This window comes from Hyperolius riggenbachi, chromosome 3, assembly GCF_040937935.1.
Source record: "Hyperolius riggenbachi isolate aHypRig1 chromosome 3, aHypRig1.pri, whole genome shotgun sequence".
Lineage (NCBI taxonomy): Eukaryota > Metazoa > Chordata > Amphibia > Anura > Hyperoliidae > Hyperolius > Hyperolius riggenbachi.
In genome coordinates, this window is record NC_090648.1 from 88,753,436 (window position 1) to 88,776,786 (window position 23,351).

Here is a 23,351-nt window from a genome sequence, read left to right on the forward strand (position 1 = left end):
GCCAGCCAGTGTTGCCAACCTTTCACGTTATTTTTTTACTGACAAATACCTAAAAATTTACTGAGAAAAGATTTTTTACTGACAAAATCTCCACACTAAATGCACATAAGAGACAGCGTTTCACCAGTAAATGCACGTAATGACAGACAGCCTTTCATCAGTAAATGCACATGAGAGACAGCTTTTCCCCAGTAAATGCACATAAGAGACCGCTTTTCCCTAGTAAATGCACATAAAAAGACCGCTTTTCCCTAGTAAATGCACATAAAAAGACCGCTTTTCACCAGTAAATGCACATAAAAAGACCGCTTTTCACCAGTAAATGCACATAAAAAGACCGCTTTTCACCAGCAAATGCACATAAGAGACAGCTTTTCACCAGTAAATGCACATAATGACAAACAGCCAGTGTCCCCAGTATATGTAGCCAGCCTGGACCCCCGTTAGTGAGCGAGTGACAGGGAGACCCGTTAGTGAGCGAGTGACAGGGAGACCCGTTAGTGAGCGAGTGACAGGGAGACCCGTTAGTGAGTGAGTGACAGGGAGCCCCATTAGTGAGTGAGTGACAGGGAGACCCATTAGTGAGTGACAGGGAGCCTCATTAGTGAGTGACAGGGAGCCCCATTAGTGAGTGACAGGGAGCCCCATTAGTGAGCGACAGGGAGGCCCATTAGTGAGCGAGTGACAGGGAGCCCCATTGGTGAGCGAGTGACAGGGAGCCCCATTGGTGAGCGAGTGACAGGGAGCCCCATTGGTGAGTGAGTGACAGGGAGCGCCATTAGTGAGTGAGTGACAGGGAGCGCCATTAGTGAGTGAGTGATAGGGAGCCCCATTAGTGAGTGAGAGACAGGGAGCCCCATTAGTGAGTGAGTGACAGGGAGCCCCATTAGTGAGTGAGTGACAGGGAGCCCCATTAGTGAGTGACAGGGAGCCCCATTGGTGAGCGAGTGACAGGGAGCCCCATTAGTGAGTGACAGGGAGCGCCATTAGTGAGTGACAGGGAGCCCCATTAGTGAGTGAGTGACAGGGAGCCCCATTGGTGAGCGAGTGACAGGGAGCCCCATTAGTGAGTGACAGGGAGCCCCATTAGTGAGTGAGTGACAGGGAGCCCCATTAGTGAGTGACAGGGAGCCCCATTGGTGAGCGAGTGACAGGTAGCGCCATTAGTGAGTGACAGGGAGCCCCATTAGTGAGTGACAGGGAGCCCCATTAGTGAGTGAGTGACAGGGAGCCCCATTAGTGAGTGAGTGACAGGGAGCCCCATTAGTGAGTGACAGGGAGCCCCATTGGTGAGCGAGTGACAGGGAGCGCCATTAGTGAGCGACAGGGAGCCCCATTAGTGAGTGACAGGGAGCCCCATTAGTGAGTGAGTGAGTGACAGGGAGCCCCATTAGTGAGTGAGTGACAGGGAGCCCCATTAGTGAGTGACAGGGAGCCCCATTGGTGAGCGAGTGACAGGGAGCGCCATTAGTGAGCGACAGGGAGCCCCATTAGTGAGTGACAGGGAGCGCCATTAGTGAGTGACAGGGAGCGCCATTAGTGAGTGAGTGACAGGGAGCCCCATTAGTGAGTGACAGGGAGCCCCATTGGTGAGCGAGTGACAGGGAGCCCCATTAGTGAGTGACAGGGAGCGCCATTAGTGAGTGACAGGGAGCCCCATTAGTGAGTGAGTGACAGGGAGCCCCATTAGTGAGTGACAGGGAGCCCCATTAGTGAGTGACAGGGAGCGCCATTAGTGAGTGACAGGGAGCCCTATTAGTGAGTGAGTGACAGGGAGCCCCATTAGTGAGTGACAGGGAGCCCCATTGGTGAGCGAGTGACAGGGAGCCCCATTAGTGAGTGACAGGGAGCCCCATTAGTGAGTGACAGGGAGCCCCATTAGTGAGTGACAGGGAGCGCCATTAGTGAGTGACAGGGAGCCCCATTAGTGAGTGAGTGACAGGGAGCCCCATTAGTGAGTGACAGGGAGCCCCATTGGTGAGCGAGTGACAGGGAGCCCCATTAGTGAGTGACAGGGAGCCCCATTGGTGAGCGAGTGACAGGGAGCCCCCCTCAAGCCGCCGCCGCCGCCGCTCCCCCCCTTACCTGGCAGTCAGTCAGCCAGCACTCAGCAGACCTCAAGATCAGCGGCGACCCGACCAGTAAGTGCGAGCGCCAGACGCACCCGCTCTATATGCGGAAGTGATGTCACTTCCGCATATCAGTGCGGGCGCTGGGTCCTAGCGCCCGCACTATTGGTCGCCGCCTGATTGAGGTCTGACGCAGCGGCGGCGGCTACAGGGAGCGAGGGAGGAAGGGAGGGAGAGAGCGGCGGCCAGATGGGGTGAGTGGAGGCTGGGCGGCGCCTGTCGGAGACAGGCGCCTGGGTGCAATGCACCCGCAGCACCCGCCCAGGCTCGGCCCTGGAGTGGCTGTCCTGACTCCTGGCTAGGATTCCAAAATGGCCAGAAACAACTCAGCACGATTTGGTCCATAACCAAACCTGATCAATAGGGTGGACCTCTATATTGGAGGGAGGGTCAGTATTTGGGACCTCCAGTTCTGGATCCCCCATGGTTGCAAGGGCTGTCCCTCTATAATAACACCCCCTATTGCATCTACAGGTACTGTATAACAGAAAAGGCTTTACAAGTTTGGGCTTCAATCATAATTATTGGTTCTACATGTACAACAGCCGGTTGTAACGTTCCAGAAACATGTCCATTATCGGTGTTAGCTGCATCTGATGTTATCTTCTGATCTGTTCCCATTGTATGTTTGTGCTTCTGCAGGTGTGGTGAAAGTTGTGTTCATCCTCTACAACAATCTGGGTCTCTTTCTGTCCACGGAAAATTCCACCGTACGTTTTGGGGGAGAGAGTTCCAGCGGACACTCGCTGGTGGTCAACTCGCAAGTCATCGCTGCTTCAATGAATAAGGAGTCAAGCAGAGTGTTCCTTATAGACCCTGTTATCTTTACCCTGCCACACCTACAGGTAACGGACTAGCAAACACACATGCAAGTAGAGATCTGCTTAAAGGTAACCTGAAGTGAGAGGGATATGGAGGCTGCCATATTTACTTTCTTTTAAACAAAAGAGGCCTCTTATACTTTTAGCCATTGACCCTAAAGAAGCATGCAGATCAGATGTTTCTGACAAAAATCTGACAAGAATAGATGCATGCTGGTTTCAGGTGTGTGATTGAGGCCGAGTTTCCACTTGAGCTGAGAACTGACTTTTTTTTGGTCACATGTAATCTGGCGCAAGTGGGAACTGACCCTCAGACACTACTTCAGCCAAAGAGATCAGCAGGATACCCAGGCAACTGGTATTGATTAAAAGGAAATAAAAATGGCTGCCTCCATATAGCTCCCGCTTCAGGTTTTCTAAAACAAGTAATGTGAATTTTTCTACATTATAAAGTGCCGGCATCTAGATGATAAACAGCAACTAAGACTTTTTTTAATCAGATCACATATACTGGTAATTTCATCTTTACGTATGGAGGGCAAAGGTTCACCTTCGCTTATATAGTTAGGATAAAATGAAATATACGTCCTTCAAGTCCATTCCTTTATCTTTAAAAGTGCCATTTCATCCTTTCATCTTCAAACAGCACCATTTCATTCATTGAGGGTTTAAACTTGCCTCGGGTTTGATGAAAACCGCAAGAAGATTGTGAGATAGAGAATGAAGTAATTAGCGGGAAAGGAGCTACGCGAAGCTACAGGGATGTATGAATTGTACATGGACAATAAAGGAAATGCTTTGTTTTACTGAGGACAAAGATTGTAAACCGGAATACGTGTGGTCATATGAGGACTGGTGTTAGTAGAGTGAATGTACGTTAACATAGGTCTTGAGAAGTACACCAGACTTTGTCTTGGATGGAATGTGTCCTTCTTGGTTAAAACAGCTCCAGGTCTCTTTGAGAGTTAAGAGGTTGACTACTTTGTAGGAATGGTGGACCATATGTTTTGCAGGTGGTGGATCAGCTACTCCTCCATATAAGGTGACACTATTGAGTTGGTGTTGCGTATAACATTGTAGTGTAGCAGTTAATTTTAGGTTCAGCAGCATTTGTTCTATCTGGTTGGTAGTCATCTGGACATCTAATGAGGAATGTAATAGCCTGCTGTGCTCACCATACTGTATACTTCATGTTGAGTGTTGTAGTGTAGATGACTTTATATGCGTCTGTTTAAGTGACTAGAATGCCTTATGGACAAATTCCATACTTATTTGCATAATGCAGAATTGATTTATGGATATCTTGTTAGCTGAGTAGAGTGATGGCCGGTTATTTTTCGTCTTCAGTGAAGTAGGGTAGAGTTTGAGCAATGGTTTTGTTCCTGGAGAAGAATGCAAAAATGGTTGGGTGGTTGGACCTTCCATGGTAGGAATGAAGTGATGCCACAAGGGTTGGATTTGGGGAGCAGGAACCTTTGTTACACATTCTTCCTAACTTCCGTTGTCAACCCCTCTCTAATAAAAGGAAAGCATGATGAGATGCAGTACCACTTCTACTTAGAACTAGCTTGTATTTCCCTTTTCACTGTGAAAAAAAAACCCAAAGCTAAAAATCACAATTTATTTGTAGTATTCGAGCTTGGACTGCAACAGTAGTGCTTCCTGATAACTAATTTGAGGTCATAAAACTTCTGTGTGGTTGTAAAAATCTTTAGGATAGAGATCTAAAGTTCAGTAGGTCATTATTACTCTGTAAGGGCGCAAAAAAAAACTTTAAGGGCAGCAGTCATGCCAGTGAGACAGTGAAATCTTAAAAACTAGATTCTGAACCCTCGTGACTGAAATAAGAATATGGAACTCCAGAAACATTTTATTAGTTGTAAAGACATGAGTTGTCCATCTCGATTTATTTTCACTTCAGGTTTGCTTTAACATTTACCTGAAGCCACAACCGGAGTAACATCCTCATCTCTCCATAGCGAAGAGTGTCTCTACCCACAGAAACTTATCTGACACTACAAGAGTTAAGGTGGCCATACATCACTTGACCTGCCACAAGATCTACCATGAGATTGATTCCTCTGTGATTGAATAAATTATGTTACCCCCTCCCATGCCCATGTGTAATATTGAAGACTCACCTGTTGATTCTCCTCCAATCTGATAAAATTGTCAGATTGAAAGGTCGATCAGCCCACAAAATCAAGTGGTGTATGGGCACCCTTACTCATCCATTGGATTGTCATAGCAGTATATGCAGTGAGAAACGTATGATATTATTTATGCTTGTTTCTTTTCAGTCTAAGAACCACTTCAATGCCAACTGCACATTCTGGAATTACTCCGAACGCTCTATGCTGGGATATTGGTCAACACAGGGGTGTCGCCTGATCCACACCAACAAGACCCACACAACCTGCGCATGCAACCACCTTACTAACTTTGCTGTGCTGATGGCTCAAAGAGACATGGTGAGACTGCTGTATACCTGGTTCATAAACTCATTACACTGTAGCTAGGAAATTCACACTTGAATTTCACACTTTTTTTCTTGCTCAAGTGGTTTTTACGACTTACCTTTTAATGTCCTGTTATAACCACTGTGGGCTCATATGCAATGCACTTTTTCTCCTGAGTTTCTTCCAAGGTGATATTTTCCCACCTTGTCAAGAAAATGCATTTTAGAATTAACTAGCAAAACTAGCAAGCAGGAAAATACTTAGAATAATTTGGATAGCACTTTTTCACCAACTTTTTGGTATTTTTTTGGTGTTGAAAAGTAATTTTAGGCCCCATGCACACTCGGCATGTTGCGTCCCATTGCGATAGTCTTCCCTGATGCAGCTCATTGCAACGTCTTGCAGGTCTATGGAGACTAGTATAGTCGACATGACGTTACGTAAGTATCCAAATTGCTGCAATGCCGTCCCAAAGTCTGCAATTCTGTTACCGCATGAACTGCACCTACTGCACACATCATGCAGTAATGCAAGTCAATGGGCGACTCTGTGAATGTGCACGGCGGGAGCATGGTGCGCGCACACGGACCGACGAGAATCCCAGTGACGTACTTCCTGCCCAGTAGGAAGTGAATGCATGGCAGGCTCCCCTGCTGCACCATCACTGCACTGCTTACATGTGCAACCGGCCCTAAAGAGAAGAGGAAAAGTATCTCCTTGGAGAAAATTCAGGAGAAAAAGTCAATTGCATGTTGGCCATGGGGTTGATTCAAAAAGCTTACTTATATTTCACCTTCACTGTAAGGAGAACGAATGCAGGAGGTAATAGTAAGGAGAGATAACATATAATTTATGGGATAAACAGATAAGGAGAGAGTAAAGTCTAATAAGGAGAGAAAAACCATGAATTAAGTCAGTTAAGGAGAGATAAATCATGAGTTCAGTCAGTTAAGTAGAGATAAATCATGAGTTAAATAATGTAAGGAGAGATAAATTGTGAGTTACCGTAATAAGTAAGAGGAGATTATTGAAAAGATAAGCTTTGTGAATCAGCCCCTGTATGACTTATCTCTTGTTGATAGATCTATGCCGCTACAATCTAGAGTTTCACTATCTCTCCTTTCCCTGCCTGTGTTTTTAGTATCCTGGCCATATCAATGATTTGCTGCTCTCCGTCATCTCCTGGGTGGGAATTGTGATCTCTCTGGTCTGTCTGGGAATCTGTATCTCCACCTTCTGCTTCCTAAGAGGTCTACAGACAGACAGAAACACCATCCACAAGAACCTGTGTGTCAGCCTGTTCCTCGCTGAGCTTCTGTTCCTCACTGGTATTGACAAAACCCAGTATCAGGTACGTCCTATGCGTAGCGCTACACATCTCAAGTAAAAATCGAGACTAGTAAACTTTCTCCCATTACGTAACAGTTGCCTCGTTGTCTCATTTAGGTGGTGTGCCCCATATTGGCTGGACTCTTGCACTTCTTCAGCCTATCAGCTTTCTCGTGGCTGTGTCTGGAGGGTGTACAGCTTTATTTGATGCTGGTGGAGGTGTTTGAGACGGAACACTCACGGCGAAAGTACTACTACCTCTGTGGCTATGTATTTCCAGCTCTTGTGGTGGGGATTTCTGCTGCTGTAGATTACCGAAGTTATGGAACAGACAAAGCGTGAGTTTGCTGCATTGTTTGTTTAGCAATGTCTGGACTGTCTATGTATTATTTGACTCTCTTTTCCCTCTAACCTTGTATCCATCTAAATATCTTCTTTCCCCTGCCAAACCCAGCATCCCAAAGTATCTTCTACCCTCTGCCTAACACAGCATCCATATAATCATCTTCTTCCTTATAACACAGTGTCCATCTAAATATCTTCTTCCCTATGCCTAACACAATGTCCACCAAAGTATCTTTTTTGCTCTGCCCAGCACAGCATCCATCTAAGCATCTTCTGGCTATGTATTTCAGTCTCCACCTGAGTATCTTCTTCACCTTGTGAAACACCTCTCTGTGTCTAAGTACCTTCTTCCCTATGTCCAACACTGTCTAGGTATCATCCTCCCTATGTCTAACACAGTGTCCATCCAAGTACCTTCTTCCCTATGTCCAACAGCATCCATCTAAGTATCATCCTCCCTATTAGACATAGGGAGGATGATACTTAGATGGATGCTGTTCCATCTAAGCATCTTCTTGCTATGTAGCACAGCATCCACCTAAGTATCTTCTTCATCTTGTTAAACACCTCTCTAGGTCTAACACGCTATTCATCTAAGTATCTTCTTCCCTAGTCTCACGAAGAGTCCATCAAAGTATCATCCTCTCTATGCCTAACATAGTGTTCATCTAAGTACTGTATCTTTTTCTTTATGTCTAACACAGTGTCCATCCAAGTATCATCCACCCTATGCCGAACACAGCATTCATATAAGGATCTTCTTGTTTATGTCTAGCACAGTGTCCATCTAAGTATTATCACAGTGTCCATCTAAGTATCATCACAGTGTCCATCTAAGTATTATCACAGTGTCCATCTAAGTATCATCACAGTGTCCATCTAAGTATTATCACAGTGTCCATCTAAGTATCATCACAGTATCCATCTAAGTATCATTACAGTGTCCATCTAAGTATCATCACAGTGTCCATCTAAGTATCATCACAGTGTCCATCTAAGTATCATCAGTGTCCATCTAAGTATTATCACAGTGTCCATCTAAGTATTATCACAGTGTCCATCTAAGTATTATCACAGTGTCCATCTAAGTATTATCACAGTGTCCATCTAAGTATTATCACAGTGTCCATCTAAGTATCATTAAAGCGTCCATCTAAGTATCATCACAATGTCCATCTAAGTACAATCATCCCTATGTCTAACACAGTGTCCATCTAAGTATCATCACAGTGTCCATCTAAGTATCATCACAGTGTCCATCTAAGTATCATCACAGTGTCCATCTAAGTATTATCACAGTGTCCATCTAAGTATCATCACAGTGTCCATCTAAGTATCATCACAGTGTCCATCTAAGTATTATCACAGTGTCCATCTAAGTATCATTACAGTGTCCATCTAAGTATTATCACAGTGTCCATCTAAGTATCATCACAGTGTCCATCTAAGTATCATCACAGTGTCCATCTAAGTATTATCACAGTGTCCATCTAAGTATCATTAAAGCGTCCATCTAAGTATCATCACAATATCCATCTAAATACAATCATCCCTATGTCTAACACAGTGTCCATCTAAGTATCATCACAGTGTCCATCTAAGTATTACCCTCCCTATTTTTAACACAGTGTCCATCTAAGTATCATCACAGTGTCCATCTAAGTATCATTACAGTGTCCATCTAAGTATTAACCCTCCATATTTTTAACACAGTGTTCATCTACGCCACCTGAAACCATCATGAATGATCATTCTGGAGGACCATTATTCTTTTCTCACCTCTGCCTATTACATAGTCTATCTAATTACCGGTACCCTATGTCCTCTTCTGAAAACCCCATGCAGAATACAAGCATTAATCTGCTCCCACTTGTCTATTAAAGTAACCAGCTATGTACCCTCCAGTCTTACTATGTATATTAGTACAGCAGAGAGACTGCTTCCCTGCATCACTCTATTAATATGTACACTCTTCTTTCTCTGGCAGCAGAATGCCATTTTCATCTAAACAGATCCTTCTCTCTGTGTAATACAGTGTCCAGCTGTGTCCCATCTTCTTACTGACAGTCTAATAGAGCCCTGCTACGTGCCTCTCTTTGCCTGTCTGTCTCTCCCGTCTTGTGCCTGATTGACTAGTACAGTACAGGACCCTCTTACTGACACAGCGTGGTACAGTGTGCTTCACCCTCTCCATGGCCGATACACTCTTCATTAATGTATTTTTCCTCTATCTTTCTCCCTTGTTCTTCTTTGTGATCAGCTTCCATGCACGCTCCCCCTTCCCTCTCTCTAATATAGTCTCTATCCATGCACCTCTCTCTGTCTCAGTCGCTGACAGTGGGGAAGTGAGTTTATCTCTCATTAGCCCGCTATCTGGATGTGACTGTGTCTCTGCTCCTCTATCAGTGGCTCTGACTGTTTTCCCATTTCTCTCTCTGTCACAGTTGCTGGCTACGGGTTGATAATTATTTCATCTGGAGTTTTATTGGCCCGGTTTCCCTTGTTATTGTGGTGAGTGATGATATTGTTGTCTTCATCTTTCCAGTTCTCTTTAAGTCACTGTCTAATTCTCTCCCGGCGTACCTGCTGTCCTTTGTGCATTCACACACTCCACTGCCGAACTGTTCCCAGTAACGTTTAATGCTGTGTAAATGAGTGATAGAGAACACAGGAAGGAAAACAGGAGCAGTAATGGCTCTGTCGCCTATGGCAACCAATCACATCACTTAATTTACTCTCTAGAGGCAATATGCATTGTTACCAGGGCATACTAATGTCAACATGGATAGCTTTATTTTTTTCTTTAAATCAACATACTAGGGAAACTATGGGGATGGTAAATGCCTTGTTATGCTCTAAGCTGTAAACTCAGTAGGAATTAGCAGAGCTGGCTACAAAGAATTAAATGGCAACTGAACTCTTGCACAGCACACAATGAAAAGTCTTTACTTAACATTTAGTTGCTGAAGAAACCCACTGCTCTGTCTTCTGCATTTGTTTAGCCAGATCAACATGTCTAATTAGTTCTGATCAGCAGCTGTGAATAGATTGCAGGAGCACTGAGGCAGCTCTCCCCACAAATTAACACTAAAACTTAAAGTAAGCAAACATTGAAAAACAAAACAAAACAAAGCATAATCTGACATATATGGCCTGCTGCACTAATGTTTGGTAAGGCTGCTATATCCAGGATATAAACTTCATTGTGTTCACTCAACATTTACCCTAATTCTTATGCAAGATGGTGGGATAAGAGTCCCATCCACCCAGCCATAGGGCTGGATAATGGGTAGAGAGACTCCACAATCATGGAGTGGTCCCCCTCAACTCTGATTTCTAGCTCACTACGGTGGTCAGCAGTGAGTGTTTGGTATGGAGGGGTGGAAGCTAGGTAAACAAAACAAATCTCTGTTTAATCCAGGAATATTTACAGTAAAGGATTATTACATAGATATACAGATAGTAAATGTACATATATAATGCAATCTCATCAATTAATTTGAGCTGTGTCACAAATCTGTGAGGACCTCGGACCTCAAGGACTGAATATCCCTGCTCTGCCTTCAGAGGCTTCCATGTCCTCCTCACCCCCACCATTTCCATGCGCAGTCCCCCGGGACATATCCAATAAGGGCTTGTCGGATCTTGGCAGCACACCCCGTTCCTGTGCGGTAAGCTGGAGCCACTCGTCCATGACCGTACTTGCTCAGGTGCAGCATGGCCGCACTTGTAGCACAGAGGAACGCAGTCACGAACTTCCAGAGGGTCCTGGGCAGTGGCGGTGGTCTCAAGGAGGACATAGGAAACCTCTAGAGAATCCAGAGGTTTACCTCTTTGTAGGTATCTAACATTTTATGGTAGCATCCACCTAACGTTCTCTTGAAAGGGGAACTTTTGCTTAAATAAACATACTGTCATTAAGTTACATCAGTTATGTTAATTAAAATAGATAGGTAATATAATCTCTTACCCGCCCTGTTTTAAAAGAACAGGCAAATGTTTGTGATGTCATGGGGCAGCCATCTTTTTGGTTGAAAGAAGGTGACAGGAAGCATTAGACACAGTTCCAACTGTCCTGTGTCCTGATCACCCCTCGCAGCTGAGCGCGCTAGGCAACGAGAACAACAACATCAGAAATCCCATCATGCTTTGCACAGCATCAGGGGAAAAATGCCAGGGCAGTTTTTTTGTGTAAAGCTAAAAATGAAAAAAAAACTGGTAAAGAAACACCAAGACTTTTAAGTGCTGCTGAGCAGATTTTTAGTCTGGAGGTTCACTTTAGCCCTGGAGTAAGAATGCCAGACCCATCACCATTCATCTGCTTACACAACCAGCTGTATACCAATGGCATAGCTACAGAGCCAAGGGTCCTAGAACACATGTTACTCTGGGCCCCAGCCATGCAGAATGTTATGCTCGAGCTTCTTCAGCACTGAACCTCCTCCCCTCAGACCCTTTTCACCCAAGGATAGCAGAGAGAAGAGATGCATTAGCGTGCAGTATGGAAAGGCTTGCTAATTATTACCACTGCGCTAAGTATACATAAAGGAAATAATTACCACTATCAGTGGCGAAACTACAATAAGTGGGGCCCGTCAGCAAAACTTTGATGGGGCCACTTCAGTATTCACATCCCTTCCCTTGTCTCCCCTTGGTGCCCTTCATGGCCTTGGGGCCCATCTCACAAGGGTCATAAAACAAGTGTGGCCATGATGATCTTCACACCCATAACAGGTGTGACCACAAAACACCTGATCTGAAGTATAGTCCCCTGTATTGGAGGAAGGGAAGGTTGGGAGATAATTCCTTTTTTTATAATAATTCCTTTTTTGTATAGCGCTTTTCTCCTGTTGGACTCAAAGCGCTTATGAGGCAGCCACTAGAGTGCACTCAGTAGGCAGTAGCAGTGTTAGGGAGTCTTGCCCAAAGAACTCCTTACTGAATTACTGGCTTACTGAACAGGCAGAGCCGAGATTCGAACCCAGGTCTCCTGTGTCAGAGGCGGAGCCCTTAACCATTACACTATTCAGCCACTAGATGGGGCCCCCCAAAGCTCTGGGCCCCCCTGTGACCGCATATGCTGCTCCCCTCTAGTTACATCCTGACCACTGTACTATTAGAGATGTTGGCAAACAGCTCGCCAGCGAACATCTATGGGCATTACTACTTCCGGGTTGCAATGTATTGGAGTAGTACGCATGCCCAGGCCCGGCGGTGCGCGTCCTCGATTATGGGCCTGTAGGCGCGCAATCAAAGAGACGCACCGCCAGGCCTGGGCATGCATACTAATGGACGCTTGCGGGCACAGGCATGCGTACTACTCTGGGACATTGCGATCCGGAAGTAGTACAGGGCCAGCCTGCCCATAGCTATTCGCGGCGAAGGCGAGCTGTTCGCCAACATCTCTATATACTATTAATAAATAGCTGATGCAGCTGTTGACTCAGGGCCTTAGGTGGGCCGCGTAGAGAAGGGGCCAGGTTGCAGTCACTGTCCCCCTATTCCTAATGCATCAGCATAATCTTAACTTCATTAAATGTTTATTGAAAACTTTGAGGAGAAGAAGCGTGAAGCTGTAGCCGACTATAATAAAGAAAATGACATTCTAAAGTCACATACTTTGAAGAGATAATAATAGTATATGTAACCCTCGTGTTTTATTAGCATAACAAATGCCAGTTTTGTTGTATTTTTATTATAATTATTCATTACTAATGTTCTGTTTCAGTTACATAACCCAGCATATCATGTCGCGTTTTATAACCGGCAATAAAACACACATAAAATATAGCCGTGCAAAAAAGAAAGCAGGAAGAAAAAAGGGTTATTTAAGGAAGCCAGTTACTTTTTCACATTAACCGTTGGCCAACAACTGATTAATTGATAGAGCTGTAGGATAATTAATCAGCGACAAGAAGCTTTGATTTGCTAACTGCCATTTCTGCTTCCTTGGTAAGGGGGATTTGCATGTAAAGTGAATTCTCAGCTCATTCCTAATATTGAGGATTGCTAAAGGTTATTGAAATAGCAGTCATGTGATCAGGGTGGCCTGCAGTGTGAGATTTTCTTGGTAAATCCAGGTTGGATCTATTAACATGTATCTGTAAGGAAAATCGTGCCCCAAATGCATACTCATCTCAATAGAGATTTTTATTCCAAAGACTTTCTTCTTCCCCTGTCTGCCATCCACGCTGAGTGATTTCAGCATTCAAGCCCTACGTGACTACTGGCGTATAGCACGTGGGATGAGTGTTGCATCACAGTCACGCCCCACGTGCTGTAACCCCGGCAACCACGTGGGAGGCGCAAATGCGGGAGTACAAGGACACAAATGGATGACGTGACAGGTAAAGTATAACTGCACTGGCACCGGGGGGGGGGGGGGGGGGGGGGGGCAAAAAACATTAGGGAGAGAGCAGCCAGTATTAGCGTCATAAGGCCAATTCCCAAAACATTTCATGCTGAAATCCATCAGAAATTGGCCTGTAGCTACTGGCGGCCAACAGATCTCTCTCCGATCAATTCCGATCAGAGAGATCTGTCTCTTGGTCGATTGGCCGCCAAAATCGCGAAATGTATGGCTACCTTAAAGTACTACCAAGGCCAACATGGTAATCTATGTTTACTTACCTGGAGCTTCTTCCAGTCCCTAGAAGCCATTTCGGTCCCTTGCCACAGCTCTGGTTCTCCTCCGTGTCCCGCAGGCCATCCGAATAGATCACTGACCCACCAGCAGGTCGGCGCTTCTGCGCATGTGCAGACACATCACCAGGTGAGTACTTTGCCTGCACAATACTACTGCGCAGGCGCAGTACACGCCAGATGATGTCGACGATCTGTACTGGCTGCCAGAGGGACACAGAGGAGGACGGGAGCTGTGGCGATGGACCGAAATGGCGTCTCGGGTCTGGAAGAAGATCCATGTTAGAAAACATAGATTAACATATTTGCCTCGGAAGTCCTTTAAGGAAGAGAAATGCAGCGTACAGACTCCCTCTGCTCATCTTCAGCTACGAGAGATTGACAACGTGAAAAACAAAAGCTACAGACCATAAATAAAAAACAAACACCAGGCAAGTCCTTATTATCACTCATTATATCTGCACAAACATTCAACTTATTAAGCACATTTCTGACACAGGTTTACTTTAGCTGCCTCTTTGTAAACACCTTTGTTTGCCTTAACCTGTCAGACTTGATATAAAAAGTCAGTGAAAATGTTTATTCTCTTGGAGATAAAAGAAGAGTTCTCTTCAATAACGGCGCAGCTCTCCTTCAAAGTGCACCTTCATTCTTCCAAAGACACAGAAATAAAACAATCCTTTTTAAATCATTTCTATATAGTTCATAATCATGAGTCATGTAAATCTGCCAGCCGGGTATTTAGGTGTTTCAAAACATACTTTTACTGCCGAAATCTGTACTTTGCCGCATAATTAAATGTCAACATTTGTTTTGTTTTTCTTATTAGCTATAGTAAACAACCTTCTGGCGACAAGAAGTCAAGAAGGACAGGAGTTACAAATATAAAGTTTTGTGTAATTGTAGTACACGGTATATGAATAATTAAAGAGTACCTGTATAAAAATATAAAAAGACAACCTGTCATCCTGATGTCTCTATCTCAATGCTGCAGAATAGGGGGGGGGGGGGCTCAGTATTAAATACCTAATCTGACGTAATCGGATCACAGGTTACACACGCCCTCTGCATTACCGTAGGCCATCCTCAGCTTGGCAGCCGCCAGTTAGGCCGTGGCTTGACAGGCACCCGCTATGGCCACAGTTACGAGGTAGGGTGGAGCAATCGCCTGCCTGGACAAAGTTTGGATGATCAGGTAAGTATTTCACCCTCAACTTCCCCCAGCTCCCCAGTCCTGTATCATTAAGACAGGCTCCGTCTTTTGCATTTTAGATAGTATTTTAAAAAAATGTGGCTTTCCATGAAAGCAAACCAGAATCAAAACTAGAAATAAAAATTAAATAACGAGCAGTCCTACCAATAGGTTATTGATCAAACTTACAGCTGTCCCCGTTCCTCCCAGCCACTTCTTCTAATTTGACAATTCCCCAGAGCTCCTGCCTACTACAAGCAACCCATCATGCACCTCTTCTTTATGCATGTACACTTTTTACTGGGCATGTGCAGAGGAGGAAGGTCACTGGAACCTACCAGGGGATGTAGGTGCTTGCAATCATTGCTAGGATTATTGCTCATTATTTAATTTCAATTTTATAATTTTGGTTCAGGTACTCTCCTTAACCTCTTAAGGACCGCGGTGTTAAACTTTCCCAGTGACCAGACCATTTTTTACAAAATGGGCCACTGCAACTTTAAGACCTCGCTGCATGGCCATACAACTCAGCACAAAAGTGCTTCCCCCCACCCCCCATTTTCTGACCAACAACAGAGCTTTCTGTTGGTGGGCAATGATCTCTCCCATGATGTTTATTTTTTTTTATAAATATTTATTGTATTTTTTTAAATAAATAACAATATTTTTTTATTTTTTCTATTTCTGTAATCCCCCTCCCTCCCCCTGCCAGCCAATCAGCGCGATTGGCTGTCATAGGCTTCAGCCAATGAGATCTGATTGCTCTCCTGTGTCCCGGGGGACAGTCGTGTCACACAGTTATCCCCCATACAGCGCTGCTATAGATCGCAGCGCTGAACATAGTAAATAGACGGCTGTTTCGCTGTCTAGCAGATCATTGCTGGGAAGCTGATGGCGGAGTGGAGCTCCGTCAATCATGCAGAGATGCGCGCGCATCAGGCACTTGCGATCTCCTGCAGTCCCCGCCCCTAGCACTTCACGCCAATAGGTGTGGAGTGGTCCTGGGGCTGCCGCACTGCTCACGCCGATCGGCTTGGAGCAGTCATTTACAGGTTAAAGAAAAATTCCACAAAGTAATGATTGCAGTTTATTTCCAAACACCTTTATTCCTTTGCCTACACTCAATTTTGAAAGATCACTTAAATATGATAGAATCCGAGGCGGGGTTCTGACAATGCAATCCACATACAGAGGCTGGGTCTGCCTATACTGCCCAGCTCTGTTGCTATTTCCCCCCGCGCTCTGCTATCCCCCATAAATCACAGCCGCGCTGCCGACACGCAGTGTGTCACAGCGGGCTGTGTTTACCTCTGTACTGTCAGTCTGCCGCTCCTCCCCGCCTCCTGCATAGCTCCGGTCCCCTCTCACGTCCCTTCCCTCCCCATTGATTTGACCACCTTTACAAAGAGAGGCAGGTTCATTAAGTCTACTGTTCCTCAAGGAGATTCTAGTATGTTTGGATCTGTCAAGTCAAGATCAGTGACCTAGCAACAGGGGTTGCAGAGGTCACAACTGCACTAGGGCTCCTGTGCCTGAGAGGTCCAGTTGGGTCCCTCCACCATATTCGGTCTCTGAGGAAGTGGTTTATCCAAGAAACGGCTGTGAGACCTGTTCACCCTCACTGTTATGTCACTTTATCTGCACCCAGTTGAGGAATAAAGGTACTTTCATCCAAGGTATTGTGCCTCGGTCTGCTCTTCTCTATATGGTTTTGTACACTGTTTTCTGCAGCACCCATATGCATCCAGAATCCGCGTATAGTGGAAACGGGTCCTAAAGATAGTGGAAACGGGTCCTAAAACCACATCCAGAAATCTGAGAAGCTCTGCATGTTTCATTGTGAAAACTGACTTGATTTGCTCTCAGCTGCTAGTGAGATGGGAGTGATTGCTCCAGACAATGTATATGCAAATCCAGGATCACTTTCGATGTGTAGCATCCCTCCTGCCTTGAGAATAAATATAATTCTAGTAAACTCAGTGTAACAGGGTTCAAAGGGATGGAATGAACTTGACTTCCTCCCCTGTGCAGACTTACAGGACTAAAGGGGGATATGGAGGCTGCCATATGTATTTCATTTTAAACAGTACCAGTTGCCTGGCATTCTGTTGATCTTTCATGCATCAGTAGTGTCTGAATCACACACCTGAAACAAGCATGTGGCAAATGCAGTAAAACTTAAGTCAAACATCTGATTTGTCTAAAAGTATTAGAGGCAAAGGATCAGCAGGATGCCAGGCAATTTGCATTGTTTAAAAGGAAATAAATATGGCATTTTCCATATCTCCATATCACTCTCACCTTGAGTTCCCTTTAAGAACCAACGAGGAAAGCAGAGAGAGGAGAACGGTTTACTCCAAACTATATAGTGTTGTCGTGGTTTCCAGAAGAGTTGCCTTTAAATTATAGCAACTGTAGATTAAAGCTGAGAGATAATTAATGGCATCCAGACGCAATGACTTGTGCAATGATAACATACAGGATATTTTAGGTATAGATTTTTGTACTAAAGTGGAGTAACCCTTCAAATATATCTTGCTACACAAATCTGACTTCACAATGTGTAAAAACAACAAAAAAATGGTCACTAATTTTCAGTCTGGTTAATGGGAAAAGAATTTCAGACATATATAGTGTTAGTATTCCTTTCTCCAAAATGTTCCATTAGTATGTGTTATTTCTTAATAGCTGGGACGCCTTGCATTTCTGAGCACTGTGCAGAAATATCTTTTTTCGGCGGTATGAGTCACGATGCCCCACATCCCCCAGTTCATAGTCTGTGCATCTCAATCTGTCACCATTGCATGTAGGCAAGCGCTTGGAATTCTAGGACACGGGGGTGTTACACAGCTCTCAACTTCAGCTGCAAATTGGAAGTCTGACTTTGGGATGCCCCGGGGTGCTTTTATGGAGGAAAGGAAGATAAGCAGAGGGTAATGGCTGCCATCATTGCTCGACATCACGTCTGTGCCAATAAGGCTGAGAAGGTTCACATCCAGCCGGGCCAAATCCCTGGCCGTTCCACGCCCTCCTAATGTATACATGTTGCGGTGTTTGCTAGGTAATTGCACATACTTAGGTAATTGTGTTAAGGTGACTTAGCGACCGATCGACCATCCGATTTCATTAATATAATTGGAATCGGATTGAAATCGGTGTCGCCAAATCCATGCCGATTGACAATGTGGCCAATTTTGGGCCGAATTTGCATTAGTCGATCAGACATGCTGCAAGATGTATGGCTGATTTGTCCAATCGCGTGCGCAACAGTAACGTTGAGCGATATCGGGACGAGCGACTAATGCGACAAGACCCCTGACGATGTTCTCCCTAATGTTTAGTGTGCCATAGACCCCCCCACCCCCATACCCAGTGCACTATACTCTACCTGTCTGTAGCCCCCGCTGGCTCCTGACGCAGTCTTTGCTCCATACACGTGCCCCACATGGTTGCCAAATAACGGGGGCATGTGCGTGACGTCACATGTGCCCTGTTACTCCTGCAACCACTTGGGGCAGGTGTATGGAGCAAGGACTGCGCTTGGAGCCAGAGGGGGACAAGCAGAGGCCACGGACAGGTAATTTATATAGTGTCGGGGGATGTTGGGAGGACACATTACACATCAGGGATGACAGCGGGGGAGCGCAAGGCTAATTCTCAAGAGATTGTTTTTGCTGAAATCAATTGGGAATCGGCCTGCAGTGTATGGGCAGCTGACAGATCTCTCTCTAATCAGATTCGATTAGAGAGATATTTGTCCCTTGGTCGAATCTGCCCATCATCGCTAGATGTATGGCTACCTTTACATATGTCTTTGGATTAATTACATTCATATTCATATGGAATGATAGCACAAGTAAAATTTTCAAAGTAGGCAGGCTACTGCTGTAGCGTGCACTGCTAACTTACTTGCGTTCCCCCCAAAACGAACTTCTGCTTCAATTGTCCCACTCTGGACCACAGGTCCACTGACTTTGTAGGATGAGATCCCCGCACTTTGATTGGCCCAATAGGGGATCTCATCCTACAAAGTGAATCAACCCCCAAGTCAGCAAGCTAATTGTACAAGCTGTTAAATGGTATTTCGCCTGTCTGGCTCTCAGGGAAATTGCTGATGTTGCTGAAACCCAAGAGAAGCTGAAGACGTGTCTGACACTTCCGCTACCCGGTGGATCAACTGTATACACATCACCATGGCAACAGGGACGTGAGCCCTCTGCTGTGCATGCGCACTGTCCCAGTTAGAAACATATTGTATGGCTCTCACGGAATTACATTTATAATGTGGCGTTTATGGCTCTCTCAGCCAAAAAGGTTCCTGACCCCTGCTCTATAGTATAGGCAACAAGACTTAGCATAAATAATGAACCCAATATAGAGAGGGTGGGGCCGAAGACTTGGCCCCACTCCCAGGAGAGGTGTCCAGCCCCAGCGGGTCTGATGGAGAGTGCACCTATAATTCATACAGATGGATACGTTAGATGACCTCCACAAGCTAAGAGTGGGGTCTGGATCTCTAAAGAAAGGAAGATGGATGATTTTGACCACTGTGAGTCAGACTGAAATACGTATTGGAAAACATCAGCGAAAAGCTGGCTGGAAGTGTAATGGTTAAGGGCTCTGCCTCTGACACAGGTGACCTGGGTTCAAATCTCGGCTCTGCCTGTTCAGTAAACCTGCACCTATTCAGTAGGAGATCTTGGGCAAGTCTCCCTAACACTGCTACTGCCTATAGAGCGCATCCTAGTGGCTGCAGCTCTGGTGCTTTGAGTCCGCCAGGAGAAAAGCGTGATATAAATGTTCTGTGTTTGTTTGTTTGATTTGCCGCTGTAGGACGCATAGATAGCCCCTGCTTAAAGGGAACCTTCCATATTTATTTCCTTTTAAGCAATAACAGTTGCCTGGCTATCCTGCTGATCTTGTTGGCAGCCGTAGTGTCTGAATCACTCACCTGAAACAAGCATGCAGCTAATCTACAAACGGGTAGGGAGAAAAAGAGCGCTCCGTAGTGCATTAAATGGGGTTTTCTATTTGAACAAATTGAGATTGTAACACTCACATTTAGTGATGTTGTCCGTAACTGTGCTTCTAGCTCGTCCAGTAGGTCGCCTCGTACCATATGCAGCCTGGCCAGGGCTGATGGTGTAGCTGGAATCTAGGAAGACGTCCATCCGGGGCGAGCAGTGCACAGACTCTGCCGTCTGACGTCAGACGGCAGAGTCTGTGCACTGTAGTGATGGGAATTCCGGCTCTTCTCAGAGAATCGGCTCTTCTGAATCGGCTCCCATTAAAGAGCCGGCTCTTACGGCTCTCAATCGGCTCTTCATGAAATATCACTAGACACCACTCAGAATCGGAGTAAAGCCCCGCCCCCGTCTCCATGACAACTCCAGACTGCTTCTCTGACTGGTGCAATCCCTCCTGCTACTGCTCTGCTCTGCCCCATACACTCCTACAAGCTGCAAGAGGAGGATTACATCTCCCAGCATGCCTCAGCGCCCTTTATTACAGACCAAAGCAGGGCTGTGTGGGGCGGCTGAGGCATCGGCTCTTTTGAAACTGAGAACCGGCTCTTGTCGTTCGTAGCAAAGAGCCGGCTCTTAGAGCCGGCTCGTTCGCGAACGACCCATCACTAGTGCACTGCTCGCCCCGGATGGACGTCTTCCTAGATTCCAGCTACACCATCAGCCCTGGCCAGGCTGCATATGGTACGAGGCGACCCACTGGACGAGCTAGAAGCACAGTTATGGACAACATCACTAAATGTGAGTGTTACAATCTCAATTTGTTCAAATAGAAAACCCCATTTAATGCACTACGGAGCACTCTTTTTCTCCCTACCCGTTTGTCTTTTACAGTTGCTGGCACCAACCAGTATTTGAGAGCGGCACCGTATGCAATTAAAGGGCCAGTGCTAATTTGTCTGAGCGCAAGTTTTTTCTTTTCTTCTATATGCAGCTAATCTAGTCAGACTTCAGTCAGAGCACCTGATCTGCATGCTTTTTCAGGGTCTATGGCTAAAAGTATTAGAGGCAGAGGGTCAGCAGGGCAGCCAGGCAATATGCATTGTTTAAAAGGAAATAAATATGGCAGCCTCTATATCCCTCTTGCTTTAGGTTCCCTTTAATAGTGGCTGTAAGCAACGTGGCCAGTCCTTATTTAGGAAACTTTTTGCATTGCCCACTGTAGCTTACTTGTCGGAAAATAAAATACTTTTCAAAGCCTTGAGAGCAGAATAAGAGCGGCCACAGAGGCATAAAATCCCCCCAGCCACGGAGGAGGGAAATGTCACAGCTCTGATTATACTGCACTGAGCTGGGCATCTGGGGAACCTACCAGTGGCATCGCAGTTAACGTACCCTCCCTTTATTTCTGCCAAAACTTTCATTTCAGCGTCAGGTCTCAGCTAGACGATGCCCGTAATAAAAAATGTGAGACTGGAGAGGAAAATAACAATCGTTTTCTCTGAGGACCAATTACGTATTTTAATTAATATACCGTTTTCAATACAGCTTAAGGGTTTTATTTTTTTTTTAAAGTAGTGGCAGGCTGATTCCGCTGAGCGAGACTTTGATGGCGGAGGGGCCTGCGGCGCTATAAGTCTCGCTCCCCGTATGTTTTGTGCTAAGACAAAGACTTGCAGTGACAAGGGCTTCTTGTCTGCGTAGCAACAGATTGTTAGCATTCAACATAGATAGGACTTTTCTTCAGAGATCTGCTGAATTTGGCCTTGTCCTTTCATAGATATCATTTGCAGTTACTATAGGCAGAGCATTAGTAACAGCTGCTGCAGCGAGATTTATAAATGGCGTAGGGTGGGACTGTTTTGCTGTCCTTCCTGTTTAATGCCCAGTTCATTTGTCATTTTGCCCAATAGCTGCCAGACAGCAGGGGTGTATCTGGGCAATATAGCGCCCATGGCATACACTGAAATTGCACCCCCAACCCCACCAATACTAATTGGTAGCCAGATGTGCCCCCCCCCCCCCCCAGTATTATGTAGCCAGATTTGCCCCCAATATTAGGACAGAGGGCCAGCTCTAGACTTTTTGCCACCTGAAGCAATACATTGTGAGGACTATGTCTATGTTGTGCGGAAAGCCAGAACGGAGAGGGGGGACACATCGGGCTGTGTAATACACTGTGCAGGCCCTGGCAATACACTAATCTCCCTCTGCTTCCTCCCATAGCATCTTCACCCTGCTGGCCCGCAGCACCTGATCCCCAGGATGCCGGGTATGTGCTGCACCGGCACCACATCATTCACCCGCTCTCAGCAGATTAGTGGTGGAAATCACCAGCCGCATGTGAAGTCCTGCTTCCTCTCTGACTACAGCGGTGCCTCATGTGACCAGGAAGCACGTAACAGGTCACATGAGGCACCACTGTAGCCATGGATACAGGATGTAGGACGGGCGAATGGAGATCTTATCACCGGAATGCTGAAAGCAGGAGAGTGAAGCGGTGCCGAGCATCTATGAGTAGGAGACGGGGAGTGCGAAGAGGGGGGGATTTTGGGAAGGGAGCCACCTCTTGCCGCCCTCTAGTTGTCAGCGCCCTGAAGCATGTGATTCACAATGCTTCATGGAAGAACTTTGCTAAGCATAGGTATCCTCCCCAGTATAGGTAGGTAGAGGTGTCCAGTATAAGTACCCCCCATGTAGGTAGTGAGAGGTTTTCCCAGTCCCCCTTTTCCTCCTAAGTTCCTCTTAGTATAGGTAACCCACTCCCACCCCCCACTAGGGCATTGCATTGGTGTCAGTGGGCTCTCCATTACTCACAGACCTCAGATCACCGACAACCGAAGAGAGAGTGCGCACAGTACTCGCGTGACACACTTCACATGCGGGAAGTGACCAATGATGTCATTTCCACATACGTCCTCCATGTCCGTGGTTACTGTGTGTCCTCTCTCTCTATTCGGTCGCCACCGATCTGAGGTCAGAGTGGCAGGGAAACACTGTGGCAGGTATGGTGCCCATGGCAAGAGCCATGCCGGCATCCCTCTAGATACGTCACTGCCAGACAGCAAACCTGAAGGAGGGAAGGGTTCACACTGGTAATGTGCAGTAAGTGCACACGATATTTTGATGCATATCATGCACGTTGGTATGCATTGCACCGCGCACATTTTGCCACAGTAGCCAGAGGCGTAACTGTATTAAGTTGGGCCCCCTGTATAGATCTGTCGGCCACTCCACCTAGTATTTATCTGGCCTCCATCACGGAGGAGACGTTCCTGGGTGTAATAGTGCAGCAGTGACGAATTATACATTATCTGCTGCCAGCAGCATGACAGGTTCTCTTCGCACCACTTCAGTGCAGCTCATCGCCACGCCGTGCAGCCAATCACCATGTGGCTTCTCCCTGTCACGTGACATGCAAAGACTGAAGCTGCTCAGTGCAGCGATGAGCTGCACTGAAGAGGATTGAA

At 45.9% G+C, this 23,351-nt stretch overlaps 1 protein-coding gene across 5 annotated transcripts in view; it reads left to right on the plus strand.

Annotated features, from left to right (window-relative positions):
- ADGRL1 (adhesion G protein-coupled receptor L1) overlaps window positions 1-23,351 on the plus strand; it is a 652,811-nt gene that overhangs the window by 593,438 nt on the left and 36,022 nt on the right. For all 5 annotated transcript variants that reach the window (XM_068274518.1, XM_068274520.1, XM_068274519.1 and 2 more), the window contains 5 exons: window positions 2,772-2,974; window positions 5,251-5,421; window positions 6,551-6,760; window positions 6,856-7,076; window positions 9,528-9,594. In XM_068274518.1, coding sequence (XP_068130619.1) covers window positions 2,772-2,974; window positions 5,251-5,421; window positions 6,551-6,760; window positions 6,856-7,076; window positions 9,528-9,594 — 872 coding nt within the window. The remainder of the gene's footprint in view (window positions 1-2,771; window positions 2,975-5,250; window positions 5,422-6,550; window positions 6,761-6,855; window positions 7,077-9,527; window positions 9,595-23,351) is intronic.